This window comes from Lissotriton vulgaris, unplaced genomic scaffold (genome assembly GCF_964263255.1).
Source record: "Lissotriton vulgaris unplaced genomic scaffold, aLisVul1.2 SCAFFOLD_2522, whole genome shotgun sequence".
Lineage (NCBI taxonomy): Eukaryota > Metazoa > Chordata > Amphibia > Caudata > Salamandridae > Lissotriton > Lissotriton vulgaris.
Genome location: NW_028240861.1, coordinates 105,880 through 130,171, shown reverse-complemented (window position 1 = coordinate 130,171; position 24,292 = coordinate 105,880). Strand labels below are relative to the sequence as shown.

At 46.6% G+C, this 24,292-nt stretch overlaps 1 protein-coding gene across 1 annotated transcript in view; it reads right to left on the bottom strand.

Annotated features, from left to right (window-relative positions):
* The window catches only part of LOC147672505 (plakophilin-4-like), a gene marked incomplete at its 3' end in the record, with an annotated part of 326,831 nt that overhangs the window by 199,490 nt on the left and 103,049 nt on the right, over positions 1-24,292 (bottom strand). The window contains exon 4 of the mRNA XM_086947985.1: positions 15,338-15,470. Within this exon, the coding sequence (XP_086804111.1) occupies positions 15,338-15,470 (133 nt within the window). The remainder of the gene's footprint in view (positions 1-15,337; positions 15,471-24,292) is intronic.

Below are 24,292 nucleotides of genomic sequence, written 5' to 3'. Positions count from 1 at the left end.
AGGATGAGGACCTCCGTCTTGTCCGAGTTCAGTTTCAGGCGGCTGGTCGTCATCCACTCGGCTACCTCTTTCATCCCTTCGTGCAGGTTGGCTCTGGCGGCGGCGGGGTCGTTGGTCAGGGAGAGGATCAGCTGGGTGTCGTCGGCGTAGGAGATTATGTTGAGGTTGTGTTGGCGTGCGATGGCCGCGAGGGGGCTCATGTAGACGTTGAAGAGAGTGGGGCTCAGTGAGGATCCTTGAGGGACGCCGCAGATGACTTCGGTGGCCTCTGACTTGTACGGTGGTAGACGGACTCTCTGTGTTCTTCCGTCGAGGAAGGAGATGATCCATTCCAGCGCCTTGTCCTGGATTCCGACGTTGCTGAGGCGCTGTACTAGGGTGCGGTGGCAGACAGTGTCGAATGCTGCGGAGAGGTCTAGGAGGATGAGGGCCGCTGTTTCTCCGTTGTCCATCAGGGCTCGAATGTCGTCGGTGGCGGCGATGAGGGCGGTCTCGGTGCTGTGATTGGCTCGGAAGCCGGACTGTGAGGGGTCGAGGGATCCATTTGTCTCGAGGAAGGCGGCCATCTGCTTGTTGACGGTCTTCTCGATGACTTTGGCTGGAAACGGGAGGAGCGAGATGGGGCGGTAATTCTTGAGTTCGGTGGGGTCCGCTGTGGGTTTCTTGAGAAGAGCGCTGAGTTCGGCGTGCTTCCAGCTCTCAGGGAAGGTGGCGGTGTCGAAGGATGTGTTGATGTCTCGCAGGTGGGGTGCGATGACAGCGTCAGCCTTGTTGAAGACGTGGTGAGGGCAGGGGTCGGTCGGTGATCCGGAGTGGATGGAGTTCATCGTGCGGATGGTGTCTTCGGTGCTGATCGGGGTCCAGGCGTGGAGGGTGGTGGTGAGGGGTGGTTGTTCGGTCTTGGTGTGCGTTGGTTGGTTGTTGAAGCTGTTGTGTATGTCCGCGATCTTGTTGTGGAAGTATGAAGCGAGGGAGTTGCAGAGGTCTTGCGATGGGGTGATGTCGTTGTTTCCTGCGCTGGGGTTGGATAGCTCTTTCACGATGTTGAAGAGTTCCTTGCAGTTGTGTGCGTTGTTGTCCAGCCGGTCCTTGAAAGCAGTTTTCTTGGCGGCGCGGATCAGCTGGTGGTGCTTCCGGGTGGCCAGCTTGAAGGTGGTCCTGTTGTCCGGTGTAGGATCCCTTCTCCAGACTTTCTCGAGGGCTCGACAGTTCTTCTTGGAGCTCTTGAGTTCGTCAGTGAACCACAGGGCTTTCTTGCTGCCGGGTCTGCTGGGCGGGGTCCTCAGCACAGGTAGGTATGTGATCCAATGTGAGAGGGCGAGACATTTGAGTGACTGGTGCCCATGAAGATCATCATACATCGAAGGGGCAGATGTTCTGCATACAGGGACTGCGTGGCAGCGAGTAGTCTGTGGCTTCAGTGCAGTGGTCAGGTGCTCTTATCTAGGGGACTCATGCATAGAGCATGCCACCCTTGTATCCAATTCAAATACTCCCCTGAACTCTCCCCATGTGATGCCATGTTTCTCTTTGAATGCCTCCAGACTGAAGACCTAGGTACCCGGATGGTCAAACTGTGGATAATGTTCACTATGTGCCTTTTGTTGGAAATAAACAGCGCTGCTGGAAATGGACAGTAACACGACACGGTGCGGCATTTCAAGTTTATGTACTTTTCCGAAAGTAAGGGCTTCCCTATGCTCATTGCTAAAGCCTTACGCTTACACACTGGATGTGGATTGGGAAGCAGACATTGTAAAGGTCTCCATGAGAAGAAGTGATACTGGATGCAGGGTGGTAGGATGCAGTGGTGGAGTTGTACATATGACCTAACTCCATCCTAGTATAGAATTAATTTGACACAAGCTATACACTTTACTCCTACTATATAACAAGCATTTACAATGCAATGGTCTCGGCAATATTATAGGTAGAGCTATTGGCATTGCTTATTTATTTTTTTTATCCCTAAGTAAATGTTATTGTCATTTCTATTGTCAATAGCTATTACCTCGACTTAAAAAGTGGGGGTAACAATGAAAGCAGATCCTACTTTCGTAAACTTACTAAATGTGTTTTCCCATACCCCAGAAGATATATATATCTATATACACAATGTGACAGTTATTCCAGAACAGTGAGAACTAGGAGGAATTTGAGGTCGAAAACATTTTCAAGAAACTGAAAGTGTACTAATTTTAAAATCTGTTAACAGGGCAGTTTAAAGTCATTTTGCTAGTAAGGGAGTCCGCGCTCTTTGGAGTAAAGTGGAGAAGCATAAGATAGTGTTCAGACCTTAAACAACAAGCACTGGCGTTGCCAATAGGTCTCGCAGTAGGAAAGTTGGAGCTATTACAATTGCAAATAACAATGCCTTTTATTTTTGTTTTCATTTTAAAAACATAAAGGGCTTTGTCATTTACAAAACCAATAGCTCCAACTTTCTTACTGCAAGACCTATTGTGCACTGCACAGTGTGGGTGAAAGTGGCACTGCGTGGGTGTGAGTGGCTTTGAGTGAGTGGCGTTGCGTGGGTAAGTGGCGTTGCGTGGGTGAGTGGCGTTGCGTGGGTGAGTGGCGTTGCGTGGGTGAGTGGCGTTGCGTGGGTGAGTGGCGTTGCGTGGGTGAGTGGCGTTGCGTGGGTGAGTGGCGTTGCGTGGGTGAGTGGCGCTGCGTGGGTGAGTGGCGCTGCGTGGGTGAGTGGCGCTGCGTGTGTGAGTGGCGCTGCGTGGGTGAGTGGCGCTGCGTGGGTGAGTGGCGCTGCGTGGATGAGTGGCGTTGCGTGGATGAGTGGGGTTGCGTGGATGAGTGGGGTTGCGTGGATGAGTGGGGTTGCGTGGATGAGTGGGGTTGCGTGGATGAGTGGGGTTGCGTGGATGAGTGGGGTTGCGTGGATGAGTGGGGTTGCGTGGATGAGTGGGGTTGCGTGGATGAGTGGGGTTGCGTGGATGAGTGGGGTTGCGTGGATGAGTGGGGTTGCGTGGATGAGTGGGGTTGCGTGTGTGAGTGGTGTTGCTTGGGTGAGTGGCGTTGCGTGGGTGAGTGGCGTTGCGTGGGTGAGTGTGGTGTTGCGTGGGTGATAGTGGGCTTGCATGGGTGTGAGTGGCGTTGCGTGTCTGAAAGTGGTGCTGTGTGGGGTAAAGTGGCACAGAGCCTTTGATGTGGCCTGGCGCAGGAGAAATGTTGCTGCTGCTAATTAAATATAAAAAGTGTTTAGGGAGTCACGGCTGCCGAGAGTAACAAGGCAGTGCTGGGAGGGGGGCTGCGCACCAACTGAAGTGCTCTGGTTGCACGGCCTCCGGCCGTGTGAAGTGATAAGCCTTTGAAGAACACAGGCATGCTGTGACGGAGGTGTGAGAGGTCAGGCAGGGAACAGATGGCCTGGCCGTGAAGCAGGGGGCGGGGCAGCGCTGGGGAAGCCTGTGGGAGGGTGATTGATGCCTTTGATGTGGGGAGGGAGGAGAGCCTTTTGCGAGCCTTGTGCAGGAGAAATGCTGCCGATGCGCGTGCATGTTTAATCACGTGATTCACATGAACTTCATGAAAACCGCGGCTGAAAGCCCTTGGTTTGACGATGATTTTGGCCACTTGAATTCTCGTTCCCTCAATGCGCTTGCACGCATTGTAGGTCACGAGACCTAAAAAACAGCGAATCTGCATTTATTTATAACCAAATGGCTGACAGGAGGTGAGGATGAATACCGGTGGGCAACATGAATAGGCTAATATTACGCTGCTTTTGCTATTATAAAGTGGGTAACTTCTCATGAGGCGGGGCAGGTGAAACTGAGCATGTGCTATGATGCATGCTCAATTGAAGATTTCCCAAACAAAACAACGTGCTACTAGCTGCCCTTTATTATAATCACCCAGCCACTTTCCCATTCATACAATCACAAAGATGAACTGTCAATCACTGAAAAAGAACAGCGATGTTAACAGGTACACTAAGTTAACTTTGACAAGACACGATAACGTGGTATTACAAATGACCCAGCAGAAAACGACTCTATAATTACAGTACCTGCACATAAGCTGCCATTCCGAAGAAGAGGGACATGCAGAAGTTGCAACACCTCCAGAGTCCCTGTGCTCGAGAGGCTGCACGGCTCCCCTTTAATATTTGCACATCCATGGCCATCAGATTCCCCTTACAGCCCCGCACTGCGCTCTCACAACAGAAGCAGCGGTTGTTTATTTACCCACGAACAAGGGTAAAAGCGATTCATGCTAAAGGTTACGTTGCAACAGCACAACTGCTTCGGTATGACAAAACTCGCAGTGCAGTGTTATAGACACAAAAAGCAGACAACAAGTCCGCCCTGAAAAACAAATAGAAGAAAGACTGCCAAAGATTAAGAAACTTTTTAAGGACTCTAGAGTAGCAGCCGTGTCCCGAAAAGGACCGCTCTTTTGTCGAGGTTCTCTAGGGGACGTCCATTCATTGGCATCACCAACGCCACAGAGGTGGACCCCACCCACACACCAGTGCAGTGTGGGACGTGATAGCGACTGAGGCATTTGACTTGGTCGGGTGGTTAATGCAGCTAACCGAATCTTAGCAGACCTCGGAAGTCGGGATGTGTTGGTAAAGCCGCCAGGTTGCCATGCAGCGCTACGTTTCAATGTTTACATTTGTATACTAGTGTTTGTATACATTACGTCACCAGATTTTGAAAACCAAAGCTGTCAGGCATTCACAAAACATAGAAGTATGCTTACAATTTTGCATCGGCCGAGGAACACAGAATTACTTCTTCGATTGTGCCCAGGACTGGTAACCTGATTGAGGCAAGAGCTCCCCTGAAACTAAGACCGACTACCCTCATGCGATCTGTGGCGGCTGCCGGAGAGTGGTGCTGGGCCAGGGGCCGCCCAGGTGATTGACTTGAGACCGGACACTCGTGGACCCTCCCAGTGGATGGCCCTCGACCCTAGAAGCTGTGGAGAGTGACTGGCGCTACACGCAGCATCTGAGGCGTAACACCGGCAGAAGACAGTGCATAACGGTCGAGAGGCCTAGAACGCGGTCCGCAGGGGCCAGTTATCCTGACCGTGGTTCGGAAGCGCAATTCCACAGGTGAGAGCGTTCAGTGTGGGGGACACGGCAACTATTAACCTCGGACACGTATTGCCGAAACCCTCTCCCCTCACGTTCCTGGGAGCACCACGGCCCATAGGCCTAAGGACAAAGACAGCAAGGCTGACGGCCAGAGTGAGCGAGAGCGCAGCTGCATCAGATCCACGGCCCTATAAAGAAGCATATCTCTGGAAACCCCAATTAAGAGAAAATGGAATAGCATGCCGTACTGCACAGAGCTATAGTGTGGAAGAGTGAACAAGGCACCTTCTGAAACGCAAACAAACTGAGCTAGAGCAAAACTTACCTAAAGTGGCAGCGGGATGCCTCATGTCCTCTCACGGCCAGACGAGAAACAATGGCGACACAAGCTTCTGTTTTTTTCCGGATTTGGGGGCGTGTTCGGTGTTCAAAAGTAGGCGTGGCTAAAAAGTGGAAAGAAGAACACACCTCCAAATCCGAAAAGGACGGAGCCTATTTGGAGGGACGGCTCTCTCCTCCAATGGCTGGCCTCCATTTAGGAAGCCAGTCAATGGGAGAGAGCCAAAATGAGAGGCGGGACGAAGAGCCCCTCTAAGGAACATAATTTCTCGGTACTTCTGGTTCTGCCTTCGGCAGACCGGATATTACCTCGACCTAAAAAGCAGCCTGTGTGGAGACCATGTCAATCTAGGGGCAACTTCCAATTTCAGCAAAGTCACTTGAAACTATGCTCCCGATCTACAACAACACATGCTACAAACATGATCCTAACCATGACAATGCAAACATTGTGCTTCAAAAATATTTTGAGCCGCCCTATTAAGCTGGGAGTGAAACACAAACCTCAGCTTCTGGAATCTCGCCTTCTTGCAGTAATAACTGAATAAACACCTGACTAACTTTCTTATTACAGTCTAGTTGTGACATCACTACTCAACTATAGTCAGAAAATGATATAGCTACTCTACTGTAATAGGTGATTACTGTTAAATTCTGACATCAATGTCTGTTGCCCAAACATTGGACAATATGGAATGCAGGGCCTTAAGATCTGTAACTGTTGCTTAAATGACGAAAGGGATAGCTTACTTTCCAACACTTTCTCCTTGGATAATTTTCTCAGAAAATTCAGACATTAGCTTATATGGTGACATTTATAGCAGTATGCTCAGGGCCAGAACTGGAGATCCAAAGGCAGCCCTGGCAAAAATATTCAAACAACCTCTGCTTCCTTCATCTCCTTGCGCAATCTCTCCATCCATCCATCCATCAATTCATCCAATCCAATCCAATCCAATCCATCCTCTCTCTCCTCTGTTTTTCTGATCGCTTTCTCTCTACCTCCACCTCCTACCCCTTCTCTCTCCCGGGTGCCTCCTGCAGGTAACCTCAAGAACTGGGGAAAGTCACAGAGGCTCCAGGAGTGGCACTGGGCTTTCAAAACAGGCCTCCAGGGGCTCCAGGGAAATGCCAGGTGGAATAAAAGGCTGGTCTGACCTGGGGTATGCTTGTTTACCACAATGCTGGAGTTCAGTGTAGGAAAGGAGGAGCATATTTGCATGTTACAGTGCTTTCTCAACAGCAGTCGCATGAGAAAGTAATGTATTACGCTGATTAAATACATCTGACAACAAATTATAAGCAGAAAGAAAAACACAGGAGGTTACCCACAGACCAAGGGAGTTTCTTGGAAAGAGATATGTGTACGCAATATGTTCCAAATTTTCTTGATGATTTTGTTAATTTTATTGGTTGATAAGCTAAATGTCGTGACAAATGGAATGCGTGTATTTTCTCATTTGTGTTTGGGTGTCAAATGAATATTTCTGTGGCTATATCAGGCACTTTTGCAAGCCCAAGAAATCAGGCTGCGTGGGTAGCCACGTTGATTGAGTTTTTCAGATAGTATTGATGCTTCCCAGAAATAATAATTTTTCCATTTGCAATTCCTCCAAATGCGGAGGAACTGACCATAGGGGAGACCATCACGGAGACCAAGAGGTTGGTAACTGGACTATAGCAAACGTGTATTCCTTTCCTCGAGTCTTCAGACTAGCGAGGTGCCGATCTTTCCATCCTCTACAAGAAGAGTTATGTCCAGGAAAGGTAGATCGTTTTTCTTGGAATCTGGAGTGAATTTCAGATGGGGTTGGCAGTTATTGAACCATTCCTTAAAGGTAATCAAGTTGTCATTACTTTCCCGCCAAAGGAGGAGAATGCCGTCAATATACATCCGCCATAACAGGTGCCATGTACATTTCCATCCCATTTCCACATCATAATAATTGATTCGTCCAGTGACTTACACTATTCTATCCCCTTTTTTCACTCTCCCCTTGTACAGCACTGATAGATTCTTTTGTAACCCTGTGCTGAAAATGACCTGAACCAATTACAGGTTGAAACATCGTGGACCACTCAGCGTCACTCTTGGCGTTTACTGGTTCTCTAACTTGTTGACGATTCTGTGTTCTTACGATAACTTTGAAGTTTTGCAACCATTTAAGTAATTGTATATTTCTTTTGCGCCCCTCTTTCGCTGTGTCCCTCATCATACGTGTCACTTGTGCCGTTCACTTTCTCGCACGTGCACTGATGAGCACAAGATTGTATTAGTTACACCCACATATAATATAAATAGTGCTGATACTCTATCTGTATTCATTTTTTTCATGAATATCGACCGCTCTGTACATTTTTTCTTTAACCATTGAGGTCTCCTTGTTTCATTCTTTCTGCAGTTGCTGTGCATGTTTCACATAATTGCCTATGAATCTGTTGAGACGGTGTTTGCTAAAACAAATTATAAGCTGCACATTGGCACGTTTATTATCGCAGCAGCGTCCTTATTTATAAAGCTTACAAAGTATCTTTCATAAGCAGCAGCGAAAGAGCAATGGTTTAAAGGATGTATTAGAAAGAGCAATGATTTAAAGGATGTATTAGGAAGGGGGTGTGTAACTACTTATTATGAGGAATAAAATACTCTCTACCATACCTCCTACGGGTATTTTTAAGGTCCCTTGAAATTCCATGATTTCATTATGGAACTTCTCATTTACTTGCAATATCCTTATATTACATGGTAGTGGGTACATTATCCCACATATTAGATAAGTGCTTCTTAACTTTTTGACTTCTGGGGAATCTCACTTAATCTTTATTGGAAACCAAGGACCCTCAGTGAATTATTATTGGAATACCGCTGAGTCATTACTGGAAGCCAGGGACCCTAGCCTAAGGATTTTTGATTATTTGAACAGCAATACAGTACACAACAAAATTGGGAAACAAGTGTTCATCCAACAAGTACACAAATGAAGATTTTTTTTATTTAATTCACAAATTAAAAACAAAATACTAAATGTTAATATTAATAAGATTGGAGCTTCTCTGATTTAAATTGGGGCTATTCATTCTCCATACTATATTCTGTTTGATGCACTTGCAACACTACCATGCATCTATCTTTGAATACTAACTACATTTGTAGTCTTCAATTTCAAATTCCTACACAGTTACAGAAAACTCAACATTTTTAATTTTGGTCCTTTAATTATATACATGTTGCTAATAATATTAAATTTTCTGAGCAGTCGCAGACCCTCCGAACAGTGTTTGTGGGTCCCTGGTGTCTCCAGACCACAAATTAAGAACCACTGAATTAGATCATACCTGGTACACAATAAGAAGTCTGCTGTAGTGTAATATTTCCACCTAGTCTAGCTTTCCAGTTTCACTGCATATCCCTCCCCGCCCCTCAAATTCAACACCTTAAACAGACTTTTTGCCAGAACTTACTTCTAACATACACACACAAACACCCCTCACCTCATTAGGAAGTACCTCCTTTACTCCAATAGTTTGCTCGATGAACAAATTGAGGTACAAGTTACAGGCTGCACTGAAACTCTGCATTTTACAGTATCCTGAAACACCCTCACACCCACCTTTCGATTCCCTATGATTCCGATCCATTATCAAACCACCAGACCCAACACTTCTGAACAATAAATACCATGGAATATTAAACTTCCTATACACAAAATAATCAGAACTAACAATTAGGAGTTAGTTTAACATCCTTCCCCATTACAGGAAATTAATGCACATTAAAGACATAACAAATCTAAGCAAAATTGAGGCACTCATTCTCCAATGCGAAGGCAACCTAAGTCATGATTAGCGTAACTAAGTTATGAGAAATTAATTAATTGACATTACTTATAAAGTATTCCCCTCCTCAAATCAATTCTTCCATCTTGGGACCATTTGAATTTCCAGGGATTAAAGGGGGAGGGCCTGTTACTGAAGCAGTGTTCTGAGAAAAATATCCTTCTCCCAAATGATTTTTTAACCCAAGATCCTCCCTCAGCGTTCAATTAGGTATAATGGCACAGGATTTGTTTCTCGGATCAAACAAAGAAATAAAATCTCATTCACATAAAGGAGAACTGAACTTTATATTCCACCAGAAGTTATGCCCAATATTTCTGGATCCTGTCTAATGGCCAGGAGAGCTTGATCACAAAAAAAACATATTGGATCATATGCCAAAGGAATTCATGGGGCTAAATGTAAGTTTACAGAAGATGAAAACCCAATGATTCCTCGCAGGTGTAAATTGATTTAGTACTGTGGATTTCTCCATTACGAGGGTGTAGTAATCTGCCAAGTAAATGCTATTTAAGTGTTGGGTGTTAGAAGATGTTTGTGGGCATTCACAAATTTAGATCAGAGATCTTATCAACCTGGAAATCTTCAAAATGTTACTCGCGGGTGGGGCCGGAGTAACTTTCCTTCCAGGATGGGAAGGGTGAATGGATCTCCCCCTCAGACTTGGAAGTGGTGTAGGTGAAGGACGTTTTCCACAGAAAAACGGTTTCCGGTCTTAAGAAACAAGCATTTACAATGCAATAGGTCTCGCAACTGTGAGTTTTGGAGCTATTGGCATTTTAAATGGCACTGCTTTAAAAAAAATAAAAAGGCATTGTTATTTACAATAACAAAAGGAAAACCTATTGCATTGTATTGCGTGGTGTCCCTGAAGCGAGCGCCGCGCTAATGACTAAAGGTAATTAAAAAATCATTTTTCAACTGATTTAATGCCTTATGAAGTTAAGCACAATTGAGGGGAGGGGCGGTGAGGGGAAGAATAAATAAACAAGCCACGGCAAGTTGGGAAATATGGAATTGGATGGCAGGGGTTAACTTAAACTAGGCACAGAGCAAGAAACAACACTGCGACCTGAAGCATAGATACAGTGCTTCGTTGGCCATGCCAGGAGCACCCCTTTTGTCTACAAAGCATAACGCCCGCCCTGTGACAAGAAGCTTTACACGTCTACCTACAGTGAACGCTCACACATTTTAGTAATAGATAGATCTAGACAACGAGTCAATGTGATGAAACCAATGGTATGTACCGTATACACACATTTCTGCTAAGTGGCAAAACGCACAGAGATGTTTTAATGGGATTGGATTGGAAGCGGTGCCCTGAACCTGGTATACACAAACACACATACATCAGAGGCATTATAGCGCTAAGCAATCGCAACAGAAAGGGACATGTGACCTGTAACGCGCAGACTCACAAACACCTGCAGAGTGTGGTGTGCATTAACCCTCGGAGCTGTGATTGCTAAATTCTAACCTTTTGATCAGTGTACGCACAGCACAGAAAACAACAGGGGCATTTCCGGTCGAGCAGTAATTCGGGGGGGAGGGGGGGTACGTGGCCTGCAGAAAAGAAAGATGTAAAGCAGGGATGTTAACTCACCCACTACACATACCGAGAGTGGCACACTTGACCCCCTGGGCACAGCTAGCTCTCCGCAGCAGGGATATTAACCCGCCAAGCTTTCTTATTGAGACTAGAACCCGGGATTCTCGGTTACACTTATTTGGCAAATGAGTGCTCTACCCCTCCTCTCCCCGTGTGTGAACCGGGGTGAGGGATGTCTGCAGCAGGAGCGTTGACCCATTGATTTGCCTCGTCGGAAACACGGCCCCCCGTTTATCGCGCCTGCAGCTGGGGCTCGCTCCAGCCTTGCCGCTTCCTCCCTCCCTGGTTTATGGCCGCAGAAGCCGTCAGTGAAACACAACCTAGTATTTTAATCTCAGCCCCTCGGCAGAGGAAACAGGCAGTGACCCCTCTACGTCCACATTCACACAAAGGGGAAAACGCACAAGGGCGCGCAGCGTGGAGGCAATAACTAAAAACACACCGTGACACAAAACATACAACGGGTACCCGGAGCAACCTCTGCACCCCACACCACGCCGCCCCCTCCGAAACAAACCAATTACTCACATTCTCAAGTTCTGCACTTAGTCCAAAAACCCGCCCGAACTTAACCGTACATGCGGCTCTGTGAATGCACCTCTACCGGGGCCTGCTGCACCAATCCGGGTCCTAGGATAGCCGCCCGGTGCATTGCATAACAGGGACAGTAATGAGGTGCGGGAGACGGGCCACACCGATGAGCAGATACAAAACGAGACAGTGCCATTGGCAAATTTCTATAATGAGGTTTTATCTTGATGCGCTTTATTTAACCCCTAAGTGCCCTGGTTGATTTAGGCGATGACCAACAGCATGCACTGGTAGAAGGCCTAGCTTATTTGCTGGTGTGGGGATGTGAAATTGGGCCCCTACACGCCGTTTCAATAGCTATTTGAGGGGAGAAGAGAGACCAGAAGGAGCAGAACAGGATTAGGGCACATGGCCGCCTCCCTGCGGATGCCTAGCTCTGCTTTCACAGTACATGTCTCGTGCCAGCGGTATAGAGAGATCAAGGATGGGTTCCAATCCGGGGCATCTGTTGCAGATTATCATTTCTTGTTTGTATGGTTCATTTTTCTCATGTTATCAGATGGTGGCTTAGAAGACTGTAAACAGCTGTGTGTTCTTCTCATAGCTCTGCCAAGGCACCTTGATTAGGTCTTACATGACGTTTGCTATTCCTGTATATGCCAGCATTTAAGAACAGGAAGGTGGGAGATTTTGAAAAGTAATTGGGGGAAATATATTTTCCCTGTTGACTTCTATCGAAGCAGAGGCCATTTGAAGAGGGAGACAGCTAAAATGAAGCCATTTTTTTTGTTGCCGCTTTATATAGCGCCAACTTAATCCAAAGGTATCCGAGTGCTTTACATGAGCACCAGTTACATTGCAGAGGGACACATTCGTTTTTTAGGCGCGGAAAGATTAAGTGATTTGCCCTGAATAATAGAATGCTTGAGCCTCCCACAAGACTCTAACCAAGTTCCCCAGCTCCATGGTCTAGCCCTCAAGCCACATCCTTTCCTAAAAACCTGCGAGTCTCCAGCTGAAGCAGGTCTATTGGCATGTCTTCCTACTCCGTAATCGGAGCACAGCGGTGCCGATGGAACACACATGAATTCCAACATTCTGACACCTGAACGCTGCTCTACCAAGACACCTCAATCCACGTTTGCTTCTGCTATATCTGCTCTGAAATCTACACCCCAACTGTTCAATTACTAAAACAACTCTAAACTGCAGCAATAAGCTGTCTGTTCTAGTACTTAACTGTACACGCAGCTCTGTGAATGCACCTCTACCGGGGCCTGCTGCACCAATCCGGGTCCTAGGAAGCAGCCAGCACGCATAGTCGCCCGGTACATTCTGTAACAGTGACAGTAATGAGGTGTGGGAGACGGGCCACACCGATGAGCAGATACAGCGGAATGAAGGGGTCAGCCACAGGGTCACAGCAGGATGAGGAACAGCCTGTCTGCAATATCCTTCTGGACGTTGCACTGCAGTATATTATCTGCTTCTCAGTGCAGTGGCTACCCTGCAGGCCTCGGCACACCAGCTCCCAGTCTCAGCAGAGAGCTGTGGAGGAGCTTGTTAAAGAGAAACATACCAGTGGCATATATTAATATATTTTCTAAAGTAGCGCCCCTTACCTCACATCGACAGTGTCTCAGCGCTGTAAACAGATACTATTAGTCACTCAAAAAGTGCTTAATGTACGGCCCAAGGAATGTGGGCTAAGAGCAATAACAAGTGGGAGAGGAGGGGAAAGTGTTCGGAACAGGCGCCCTCTGAATGCCTGTGCGCCGCTGCTAGTCTGCTTCACAGCTGATGTGAAGACTTTTCTTATCTGCTTGTTAACCCTTTCCATGCTCATGACGAGCTCAGCTCGTCATGAGGCAAGGTGCTCGTGTGCTCATGACGAGCTGACCTGGTCATGAACAATGGAATTCAAGCATTTTCAGCACAGGAGGGGAATATGCTCCGCAGCCAAGGTGTTAAATAAACAAGCAGATAAGAAAAATCTTCACGACAGCCCGGAAGCAGGCGAGCCAGTCCGGGTGGGCCGGCCAAAAAAAGCAAAAAGGAGGCACCCTGGAAACCTTATTTCCAATGACAGTGCACAGTTTATCATAAACGGTGACGCAAGCCAATGAGAATAAGGGGCGGGGCTTCAAGCCCTTTTCAGAAAGTACTCATCTGCAATAAATCTCGCCGAGCGAGCTGCGCATGTGCGCAGTAACGCTAGGCGAGACCTAAAAACATGCTAATGCCTAGCGGGCACCCTTCCCCCTGGTTAGAAATGTATGCTAGGTAGACAGGAGCGCCCAGGATATATCACATAACGTTCTCAGTTGTATGGCTGGAAAACTGCTTTGCAAGTTTTCTTCTGGGAAATGTTGCATACTGATAAAACAAAAAGCATTCAGGCATAGAATGAAATTGCTTCTAATACTTTTACTTTTTTCATATATGAGGGCCTAGGTTATAATTGACAAACAACCATATTCAATCACGCATCTGAATTTACAGAAACAGAACAGTTGAACATCTCCTTAAATAAATGTTTCTTTAGTAAATAATCTGAAAAGTATCAAATTATATAGTTGAACGCAAAAACAAAGACCACTGCCAAAAGTTCCTTGCCATTCTGACACATTCTTAAAATATTATAATTTTTGACTGTCAAGGGCACCATACCTGTACCTAATAAAACCAGTCTCAGACATATCTACACGTTTCTTATCCCTTTTTACAATTGCTCTACCAAATTCTTTACAAGGACTGTAACATTCACATTTACTAGGGATAGGAGTCTCAAGTGGGCAAAATTGCAGGAAACCAGAATGAATGCAGAATACATAATATCTGAAAGATGTATTTCTTTAATAGACCTGCTGAAGAGTCATTTACACTTGATATCATTGATAAAACAATATAGCCAGTTCATTTAAACAAGGAAGCTTCCCAAACCTCATAAAATTAACCATAACTCTTCAATCGATTTCTAATGGAGTAGCAAAGAGCTTTGCCGCATTCTGTGATAATAACGGAAGATTAATTTTGTGAAAAAGAATGTTTACCACTATTGTCAAAACTGTGCTTCCTCACGGTGAAGCATTTTTCTAAAGTTGTTGAAAAGTGACATAATATTAACTCTAGAAGTGATAATTTCAGGGATTTTACAAGTTTTTTTCACTATCTTCAACCACACACTAGATGTTTTCCCCTGCTACTAAATGTACTGGCATGTACAGAACACACACTTTTCAGCTGAAAACTTAAGCCTCCAACTATTAAGACAAGGTGGTAGAATCATGTTGAAAATTTGTCAAATACAAAAATTCTAATCATGGTCTCTACTATCACTGCTACAGTTATACATCAGCTTTTTTTTTTAAAGTTATGCAGCAAAAACATCAACCCAAGAAATAGTTATGGGAGTTCCTCACAAACAGCATATGCATTTTCTTTTAAATTAGTGACGATTTGAACAGGTATTTTGAAATGATAAGTCTTTATATCAAAGTATTACAAACAATAAAGTGGAATATAAACAGGAACAAAAAACAAACAAAGTTTGTTTTATGCAACTATGTAGTTATGCATCAATGTGTTGGCGCAAACGAAAACCGACATTCAATAAGCAACAAATGCACATCACGATGTACACGTTTGCCCCTGATAAATATACTAATAATGTATGGCCTGGTGCATCTAAAATTCATATTCAGAGTTCTGCCTGGTAGTGAAAAATACATATATATATATATATATATATATATGGATTTTTTTTATAACTTAAGTGAAACACTCATTTAAAAATGTATATTGGGCTCTAAACTTTAATGTCATGTTAGATTGGTAGTCTAAGAATATCAGACCTGAATGAGCCACAAGCAAAGTGACAACTGGTAGACAAAAGAGCACTTTAGCTGCTTATCTCTTGAAGTTCTTTAATGAATTGTAGTAGGCCCCTCACCTACCTCGGTTTTTGTTTTATTGTCTCCAAAGCACAGGTGCTGTAGGTAGGCTGCTGCATTTGCTTGAACAGATGGAAAGTGATGCTGAAGCATATGAATGACTTCAGGCAGTTCTGGGTCACGCCATGCAAACTCTCTGTAAAATAACAAACCAGTGACTTCAACATTTTGCGAAGATGCCTGTAAATATAACGTTTCACATTTATGGAATTCCAAAAGTTACAACTTGCTATAAACAAACAAATATTTGCTAACTAAACTTCTAAACTCTTTACCTTTGAGATTTTGAAAAACGTTTGGCTGAAAACCATACTGACCAGTGTGTGCCTCGCGTCAGCAGTCAGATTTGGGAAGAGCTCAAACCCCCAAAACGAAATGGGAAGTAACATTTGGTAGCACTTATGCAGCATACTTTACCTAAATCATTGCTTCCAGACAAGTCCAATGGGAGTAAAAAGGAGATTCAATGAGATGTAATGGCGAGAATGGCAGACAGGAAGGGCAGTTGGGGAGTAGAAGCAAAACCAGTAGGAGTTCGATACACACATTGTTCTCCTTAAAATCCTTCCATTAGGGAGTATAATCTTGTACATTTAGATACCCGAACCTGTTAGGCTCCCCTGCTCCAAGAGAGATCTGATCGGTCTGGGGCATGGTTCCCTACTGAGAGAGAACTGCATTAGGGTCTGGTTAGGATCAAGGAGGCCACGTCCATGCATTTAGATAGTGTGCTTTAAGGGTGTCTTAGAGAAACATCTATCTCCTCTATGACCACACCAGACATCAAAGAAAGGAGAGCCTCTGCTTTTACATTCACCTCTTCTCCCCTAAAGTGTGTTCTGGTCTGGCTGCCAACAGACACTGAGATTTTGGGTGCTTTAAAGTACTTGCCACTTTTTTGACATTAGCTAAGACACAGATGCAGCTTTGTTACAAGGCGACACTTCCTCAATGCTGAATATTGCTCATCTTTTCTGCTCCCCTTAGACTAGAAGAACAAAGAACTTTCACCAACAGAGATGGAGTCCAGTCCATGATAAAGGCAGCTCCAAGTGGACTCGCTGTGACTGCAATTTGCTAGCTGGCCCAGTAGGCTGCACTTCAGCAGGAACAAGTCACAGATAATTGCTCGCAGCCAAAACAATTTTCTGCACCCAGAACAAGTAATGGCACCAAATCCTCTGCCTTTGGGCAAACCCTACAGCCTATCTATAACAGGAAATTCCAACAAATCTGAGGGCCAAGGCTGATGTGTTCGATGTAGGTTCCCCTCTTCCTCAAGGAGCACCTTTAACATGTAAAGCTACAGCACATATTTGAGAACATGTCCTCTCCTGTCCATCTGAGTAACAACGTTTCCAAAGTGCTCGGAAGGATGGGGAAAAGTAGCAAAGTGCACAAACAGCATTAATCAATATCATACAGCTTATCACAGATATTCTGCAAAAACATGTGGCTAATTGTATTCATACTAATGAGCAAGCAATGTACCTGCAAATATGGAAAATCAAGTCTTGTGATGTATGCAGGTGACAACTTTAGGAATGTTTAACTTGTGCTGAATACTGACCAGTAAAAACGAGAAAACAGCCAACAAATGTAAATAAGTAGCACCTCCATCTAACTGCTATTAGCATTACACTGCCCAAGCTTTATTAGGCAACTGACAGACTTTTCCTCAGGCATGATCATAAACAAGCATAGGGCAAGGAGATACTTCGAGGTGTCGGGGAGGAGGCTAAAAGGTGACTCACTTTGAGACCCACGGCTCAGTTTTAGAGGACAGTAGCACAATGGTTCAAAATAATATTGTATTACAATTCTGAAACATAACTAACACCACCCATGACAGAGTAAAAAAAATATTATTGGTCAGGTTAATGTGAATTTGAGAAACAGAGTCAAAGGTATATCTGCAGACAACAAATTTAAAAAAAACTCCACATTTTTTACGCCGTCATTTGGCAAGTCTTGATGTCAAACTGAAGGAGAAGCACATCATTTGAGTCCAGGTGAGCACAAGAGAGCCTTTTCTTCGACTTGAGCAAGCGAGTGTGAGACCGGGAATGTTTACTGGAAGACCCAGAGACATTTGTTGAGCACGGTGAACCAGGAGAGGACAAGACACATTTGCCACTGGAATACTGGTAATTTATATACATTTTAAACAAGGCTTCCAGGAGGCTTTGTATTTTTGTGTAAGAAATGGCCGACATGCAACTTCCCACAGGACATAATTAAATTGTAAACTATTACAATTAGAAAAGCGATGGTGACAACACAGATATATTGAAAACTGCTTAGCAATCTCCACACTGATAAACCGAGTGCGACAAGTAAGGAACTTATAGATAACAGAGAAGCACAGAAAACTCATAGATAACAGAGAAATAAAGAGGACTCGTAGCTAATAGAGACACAGATAACCTGCAAATTATAAATTTCACTATTTAAATAGCAACAATTAAGAGATTTGCACTTTAAAAAAAACATCTTTTTATTAAACAAAAACCAAAGAAAACACCAGGTGACTTAGCAATTGTCGCACTTGTCAGTGCTACCTTCTCAAGGGATCATGGGGATTCATGCGCCTCCACAACTTAAAGACTCGCCAGGTGCAAGCAGATATCACCTCGGTATTGATTCCGGGCCTCCCATACTTTCCCCCATTTCTCCGGACACCCCCTGGCTACATAAACCGACCTCTCCCTGAACATGCACCAATCCAAGTCATCCGTCCATTTCGCAAACCGGGGCAGCTGAGTGGCTCCCCACAGCTGAGCTATGTTTCGTTTCGCAATCATACGCCAACGTAACCCATTGTTTCCAGTATGTACTCAGATCTGTGGGTTCCCAAACATTTAGTATGCACCTGCGGGCCTCCGGCCGTATCTCCACCCCCAGAACGTCTCTCAACTCAGCATGGATCTTCACCCAGTAATCCTGCACCTCCGCACAGTGCCACAAAATATGCATAAAGGTGCCAAGCTCTCCGCACCCCCTCCGACACTCCCCACTCATCCCATACTGACCAGACGAGGCCCCGTAACATATGATCTGTGTAAAATCTTAAGTTGCATTAACCTGAGCCTCATCTGTATTGCTACTACCCTAGGAGAGGAGACCGCCTCCCGCCACTCCTCTTCGTCTAGTTCCAACCCATCCGCGCTCCAATGCGTTCTGATAAGTGCCAGCGGGTCCTCCATATCATTTATGAGCTTTTTATATATTAAAGAGATAGTCTTTTCTGGGAGGTGTCCATCCAACACTCGTTTTCAAGAGGGGAAGCGTTGGTTAGCGTCGTGTCTCTGGGGATATGTGCGAGAAGAGCATGCCTAATCTGGCGATAATGGTAATGCTCACTCTTGTGAAGGTGGTATTGCTGCTGGAGAGAGTTGAATGTGTGTATTGTGCCCACCCCCACACATCTTTAATCTGTGTGATCCCTCCGAGCTCCATAAAGGGGTGGCTAGCGTAAGCTTCCCCTCCCACTTGAGATATCCATTGGCCGCGTGCCACACTTGCACGGCGTGCGCTATTGATCCAGCTAGGGGAAACCGCTGAGGCCTGGCATATAACGCCCTAGAAAAATCGCTCCCTGGCACCTGCCAGCGGTCCATAGCATAGCCGAGATCCCCAGGGGGCCAGTATATGACGTGATTCACTGCCACGAGCTGAGAAGCCCAATAATATTTCTGAAGATCCGGCAGTCCTATACCCCCGTTATACCAGGGGAAAGTGAGTTTAGGGAATGCTATTCGGGGTCTACCGTCCCAGGGAAGCTTCCTCTGGAGGGCCTCTATTTCTTTAAAGTAGGATGCAGGTACCGGGTCCATTGTATTATGGAGCGCATATAAGAATCTGGGAAGGGCCATCATATTAAATAGCACCACTCAACCCAAGAGGGAGAGCGGAAGAGCCTTCCAACTCTCCACGTCTCTCCTAAAACGAGTCAAAGGGTGGCCCAAATTACTAGCGTGCCTTAACTTCGGGTCGAGTGTGACGTAGATACCGAGGTATCGGAACCCTATTGGCTCGATTTGTATTGGGCATGTCTGCGGAATGACTGGCGGATCACCCCTGAGGACGAAGAGCCCAGTTAATAGTGAAACCGGAGTATCTTCCGAATATAGCTAGTATATCAAGAAAGCAGATCAGGGATCCCCTAGGACTGGTGAGGTAAAGCAGGATATCGTTGGCGTACTATGACATTTTGTCCTCCCAGTTCAGCGTCCACCGCAGGCCTCGTATCGATCGGTCCCATCGAACCCACGCCGCCAAGGGCTCTAAGGCCAGAGCAAAGAGAAGAGGGGACAAGGGACATCCCTGTCTCGTGCTCCTGCCAAGGGAAAAGTCAGCGGATTTGGGATTATTTACAACCACTCTGGCCAGGGGATTTGCGTACAGTAGAAGTACCCAGCTCACAAACTCCGGTCCAAAGCCCATCTTTCCCAATACCGCAAAAAGGTAGGACTATTCGACCCTGTCGAACACCATGGTGGCGTGTAAGGACACCAGCTCCGCCGACTCCTGGATTGTTAGGGTCCTGCCCACTATCCGGTGAAGTCTACGCAGATTGAGGGCCGTATTCCGGCGCGGCATGAAGCCAGATTGATCCGGGTGTATCAAAGTGGCGATTACTTTGACCAATCTAGTCGCGAGTAACTTCGCTAGGATTTTAGGCTCTGCATTAAGTAGCGAGATTGGTCTATATGATGAACAGAGCGTCCTAGGTTTACCTGCCTTGTGGATGACCACTATGTTCGCCACTCGCTGGTCATAAGTGAGCCGACTCCTCTCTCTACTCTCTATGAACATGGACCGAATAAACGGGGCGAGTTTACGAGCACTCAGTTTATACAATTCTATAGGGATTCCGTTTGGGCCCGTAGCCTACCCGGAGTGCACCCCTCTGATGGCCTCCGCCACCTCATCGTCCGTGAGCGAGGAATCTAAGTACTCCCGATTTTCATCCGATAGCGTAGGCATCTGTATATCCCGAATCATTGCACTGTTTTCTGCCTCTGTGTATCCTCCCACAAAGTGTACACTCGCAATAATATTCAGAGAATTCATCTGCTACTAATTGTGGGTCTGTGACCATGGTGGAATCTGCTCCCTGTATTTCCGGTACCAACCTTGATGCCCACTCGCCCCTCACGAGCCACACTATTAGTTAACAAGACTTGTCCCTGTATATTCTACTCTGAGTGTTGTCGGTCTGAGCTTTAGCCCTGTCCCTGGCGAGGCCGCCATATCCATCTTGTCGCAATTTTAAAAGGTGTATACCCTCCGGGGTTGCTTCCCTTGATACCTCCTCTTCCAACCTCGCCAAGTCCTCCTCCACCCTCTCCATCTCTGCCCGGCGCTTTTCTTTCTTCCCCGCCACCAATGACAGAACCTCCCCTCTCACGACGGTCTTATATGCTTCCCACAGGGTCTGCGCCGCACCTCCTGCTGCAGCAACGCCATATCATCGATCAAACTAGCAGTCTTAATATCAAGCGATTTTACTTTCTCTCACTTGCCTTCGTAAGATCCGCCCGTATCAGGTTGACTTCTATCGTGACTGTCTAGTTTATTGTCCAAGGATTCCATCTTTTCACTCAGAGAAGATTGGACCCCATTTATAGCTGTCATGACATCCACCAGCGTCGGCTCCACAGGGGAACCCTGCAAGCCCCCCCATCTCCCCCCCCCCCATCGAGTGAGTCTTCTTCGATTCAATGAGGGATCCTTTAGGCATCGTGTACCGGTCCAGCTTGTTAGATTGGACATGCTTCGATCCTTTCGAGGACCTGGGCAGGGTCTTGTCTGCGTCCTGCTTCGTCACCATCTGGGCGGCTGCTACTTTATGCTGCGCTTTGCTGAACACTTTAATACTCCTGGGGTCCGGGATCCCGGGTCCGTCCGGGTAATGTCTAACTGCCTCTGGCTCTCAACTATCTTGTTGCGAGCACCACACTTCCACCATCGCAGTCCATCATCTGGGACACAGGCCACTCACCGGTGGCCCCCGCAGCCATGTAGGACTTCCAGTCGAGCAAGGACAATTCTATTACAACGAGGACTTACACCACCAGCCACATGAGCACCGCTCCGCAGTCTGCAGAAGACCAGTACATGGGGGGTAAAAGAAGCAGTCCTCGCTGGGCCTCTCACTCCACAAGCAGCACTGTGGCTACACCGCCACAAAATGAAATGGCACACACTGCCCCCCTGCTTTCAGCACAGGGGGGGCAACGCGCATGAGTGCAGAAACCACTAGCTCCACTCCATTGATTGTAAATGCGTCCCCCCCCACAGTCGCTTCCACCAGCGAACTTCACCACTTTATGTTACCACTTTCGCTGGGACTGAGCACACAGGGTCCCCCAGGACAGCCGTCCCGCACAGCTCCACTCCTTTCCTGGCCGCCAAGCGCCTCCACTGTGGTCTGCCACTCCTCCGCCCGCACCTACTTAAAGCCTTTGGAACCCTGGTGCTCCGCTGCAACTACCCAGGTCACCACTCACCGACAGGGCCGACCGAGACAAACTCCTCAATCCCGTTGGTCTCCACTACAGTCTTGTGGTCTTGGGGACCACCGCCGATGCTTATTCCCAATGGAGGGACACGCCCCCCCCGTCAGCACGCACTGCTCCGATATTAATACGGAGCCCATACCAGCGCTCTGCCGGCAAGCGCCTCTTAATTCAGGTAGGGCAGGCCTGCAGCTCAATTCCGCTTCCCCAGAGTCCATTTCCCAATACTAGCCACATGTCACTTATAAAGTAGTTGCGGGGCCGGACTGGCAACTTCAGGTTTCCGGCCCGATGTTGTTCACCTCGGAGTCGGACACTGCCCCAACTCCAGCCCCCGGGTCAGGAGGCAATTAGGCCGCGGGATGTCGGACAGCCTATCTCAGGGCTCTGAGGCCAGATCTGGCCCAGAGACACAGCAGGGAGCGTTGCTACAGCTCCGCCGTCGGTGGTGAGTTCGGGTGACAGGATTTGTAGCAGGATATGTCCGGTAGAGGAAGGGGACCGTGGAGCAGAGCTCTCACGCGGCCATCTTGGTCACGCGCGCGGCTCCTCTCCCAGATTTGCACTTTTAGGATCAGGTGGCTGAGAAACTTTCTGGATGGTGCATGCCGCAAAAGCAGGCTAGCCCTTGGGAATCTAAGTCTGTGGGAAACCTTTGCATGTAGCGTCCCTCTCACGCACATATGTGCTCCTGTCATAGGCAGGAGTACATGCCTTTCCAGAGCGGGAAAGGAAAATGAACACTCCTAAATTTGATGGGAGTGTAGGCGTAGGTGGCTTCTCCACAGGGAAAAATATATCTTTCATAGGTTAAAAAAAATCATGATGAATGTCCAAAAGCACAGCATTAACTGTCACAGGTTCCCTAGAGTACTCCGAGAAACCCTTGTAAATTATCAAAAAGTCAGAAAATTAAAACAGGGCTATTTGTGGAAAGATTAACCCCTTCCATGCTGATGACGGAACCGCTCCGTCATCAGCTACAGTTGAGCTGTGCTGATGACGGAGCGGTTCCGTCATGGCCCGGCCGCCGCGCCTGCGCGGCGCTGATTTCGCGCCTGCGCGGGCGTTCTAAAGAGCGGGGCGGGTCATGACGGAACCGCTCCGTCACCAGCACAGCTCAACTGTAGCTGGTGACGGAGCGGTTCTGTCACCAGCATGCGGCGGCCGCGCGGCCCCTTTAGCGCTGCGGCGGAATAGCCGCCGCAGCGAAGGGGTTAAACAGTGACCACAAACCCATACAGACTGAAACACACTTCAGTCAGAATGGCTTAAACATTGCTTTTAATCGAGCTGAGAGAAACCGCTGCAGCTCAAGTAACTCACTAAATAACTGACCCTGTGTGGCCAAGCAGAGGTCATGATGAAACACACTGATTTAAAATTAAAAACTGGATCCCCCTCCCTGGTGCAAAATGGGATGAAAGTTAAGACAAACATACGCTTGTACATTACCACTCCTTAATATCAGATTAACACCACAAACTGCAAACCACCGAACTAGGGACCAAGATTTGCACAGGAGTTCATAAGAGGTATAATGTCTCTTGCATGAAGGTTAATATCTTCTATAATCCAGTCCACTAAGGGCAGTTTTGGATCATTCAAGGCTTTACCGTAAAACATCGCTTTACCGGATTAGGGCTCATAGAAGCAGACACTACCATCCTCTCACTGGCTGAACTGTAGTCCGTTCACCATTCAGGTTTTGGATTAACACTTTTCTTACCTATTCACTAACTATTGCACTCTGAAGCTAGGGCCTGGTGGCATTCAGCGCTCCACAACACCAAGTCCCCACATTACATAAATAAATAAACAGATAAATGGCCAGGTGGGCGACTTTCCTTACAGGGCTAATGTATTCAGATAAACATTGGTATAACTCGACCCATTTAATTTAACACATTAATTTCGCATCACATCACAATGGCAATTTGAAAATATATTCCAGCCATAATATTGAGCTCCTAATATTGACAGCCACAATATTGTGAAGATGTAGGTATATTTAAAAAGCAACCGATATACTATTCTTGATTCCACATGCTGTATGTGTATAGCTTATTAATATCAATAAACTGAGAAGGTAGCCATATAAAGATAAGCATAAATGTACTACACTTAACGCCGCATCTTGGCCCAGTGATATTGCGACATACTACCGTTCATTCTTTTACCCTCACAGCAAATAGCCACGAGTTGGGGATGTGACAAAGGCAATGACAAACGTCACTGAGCTCGCAGAGGAGTGAAGCAAGAAACTACAGATAGAGTATTGACTGCTGCGAAAGTGAGAAGGGATCCATAACCTGATCACAGACTCCTCTCCTGCCAGTGTCCTTCACACTGTGAGCAGCTAAGGGAACTGAGGCACAGGGACATGGAGTGAATACTGGGATCACACACCATGATCAAATGGGCTAGATTACAA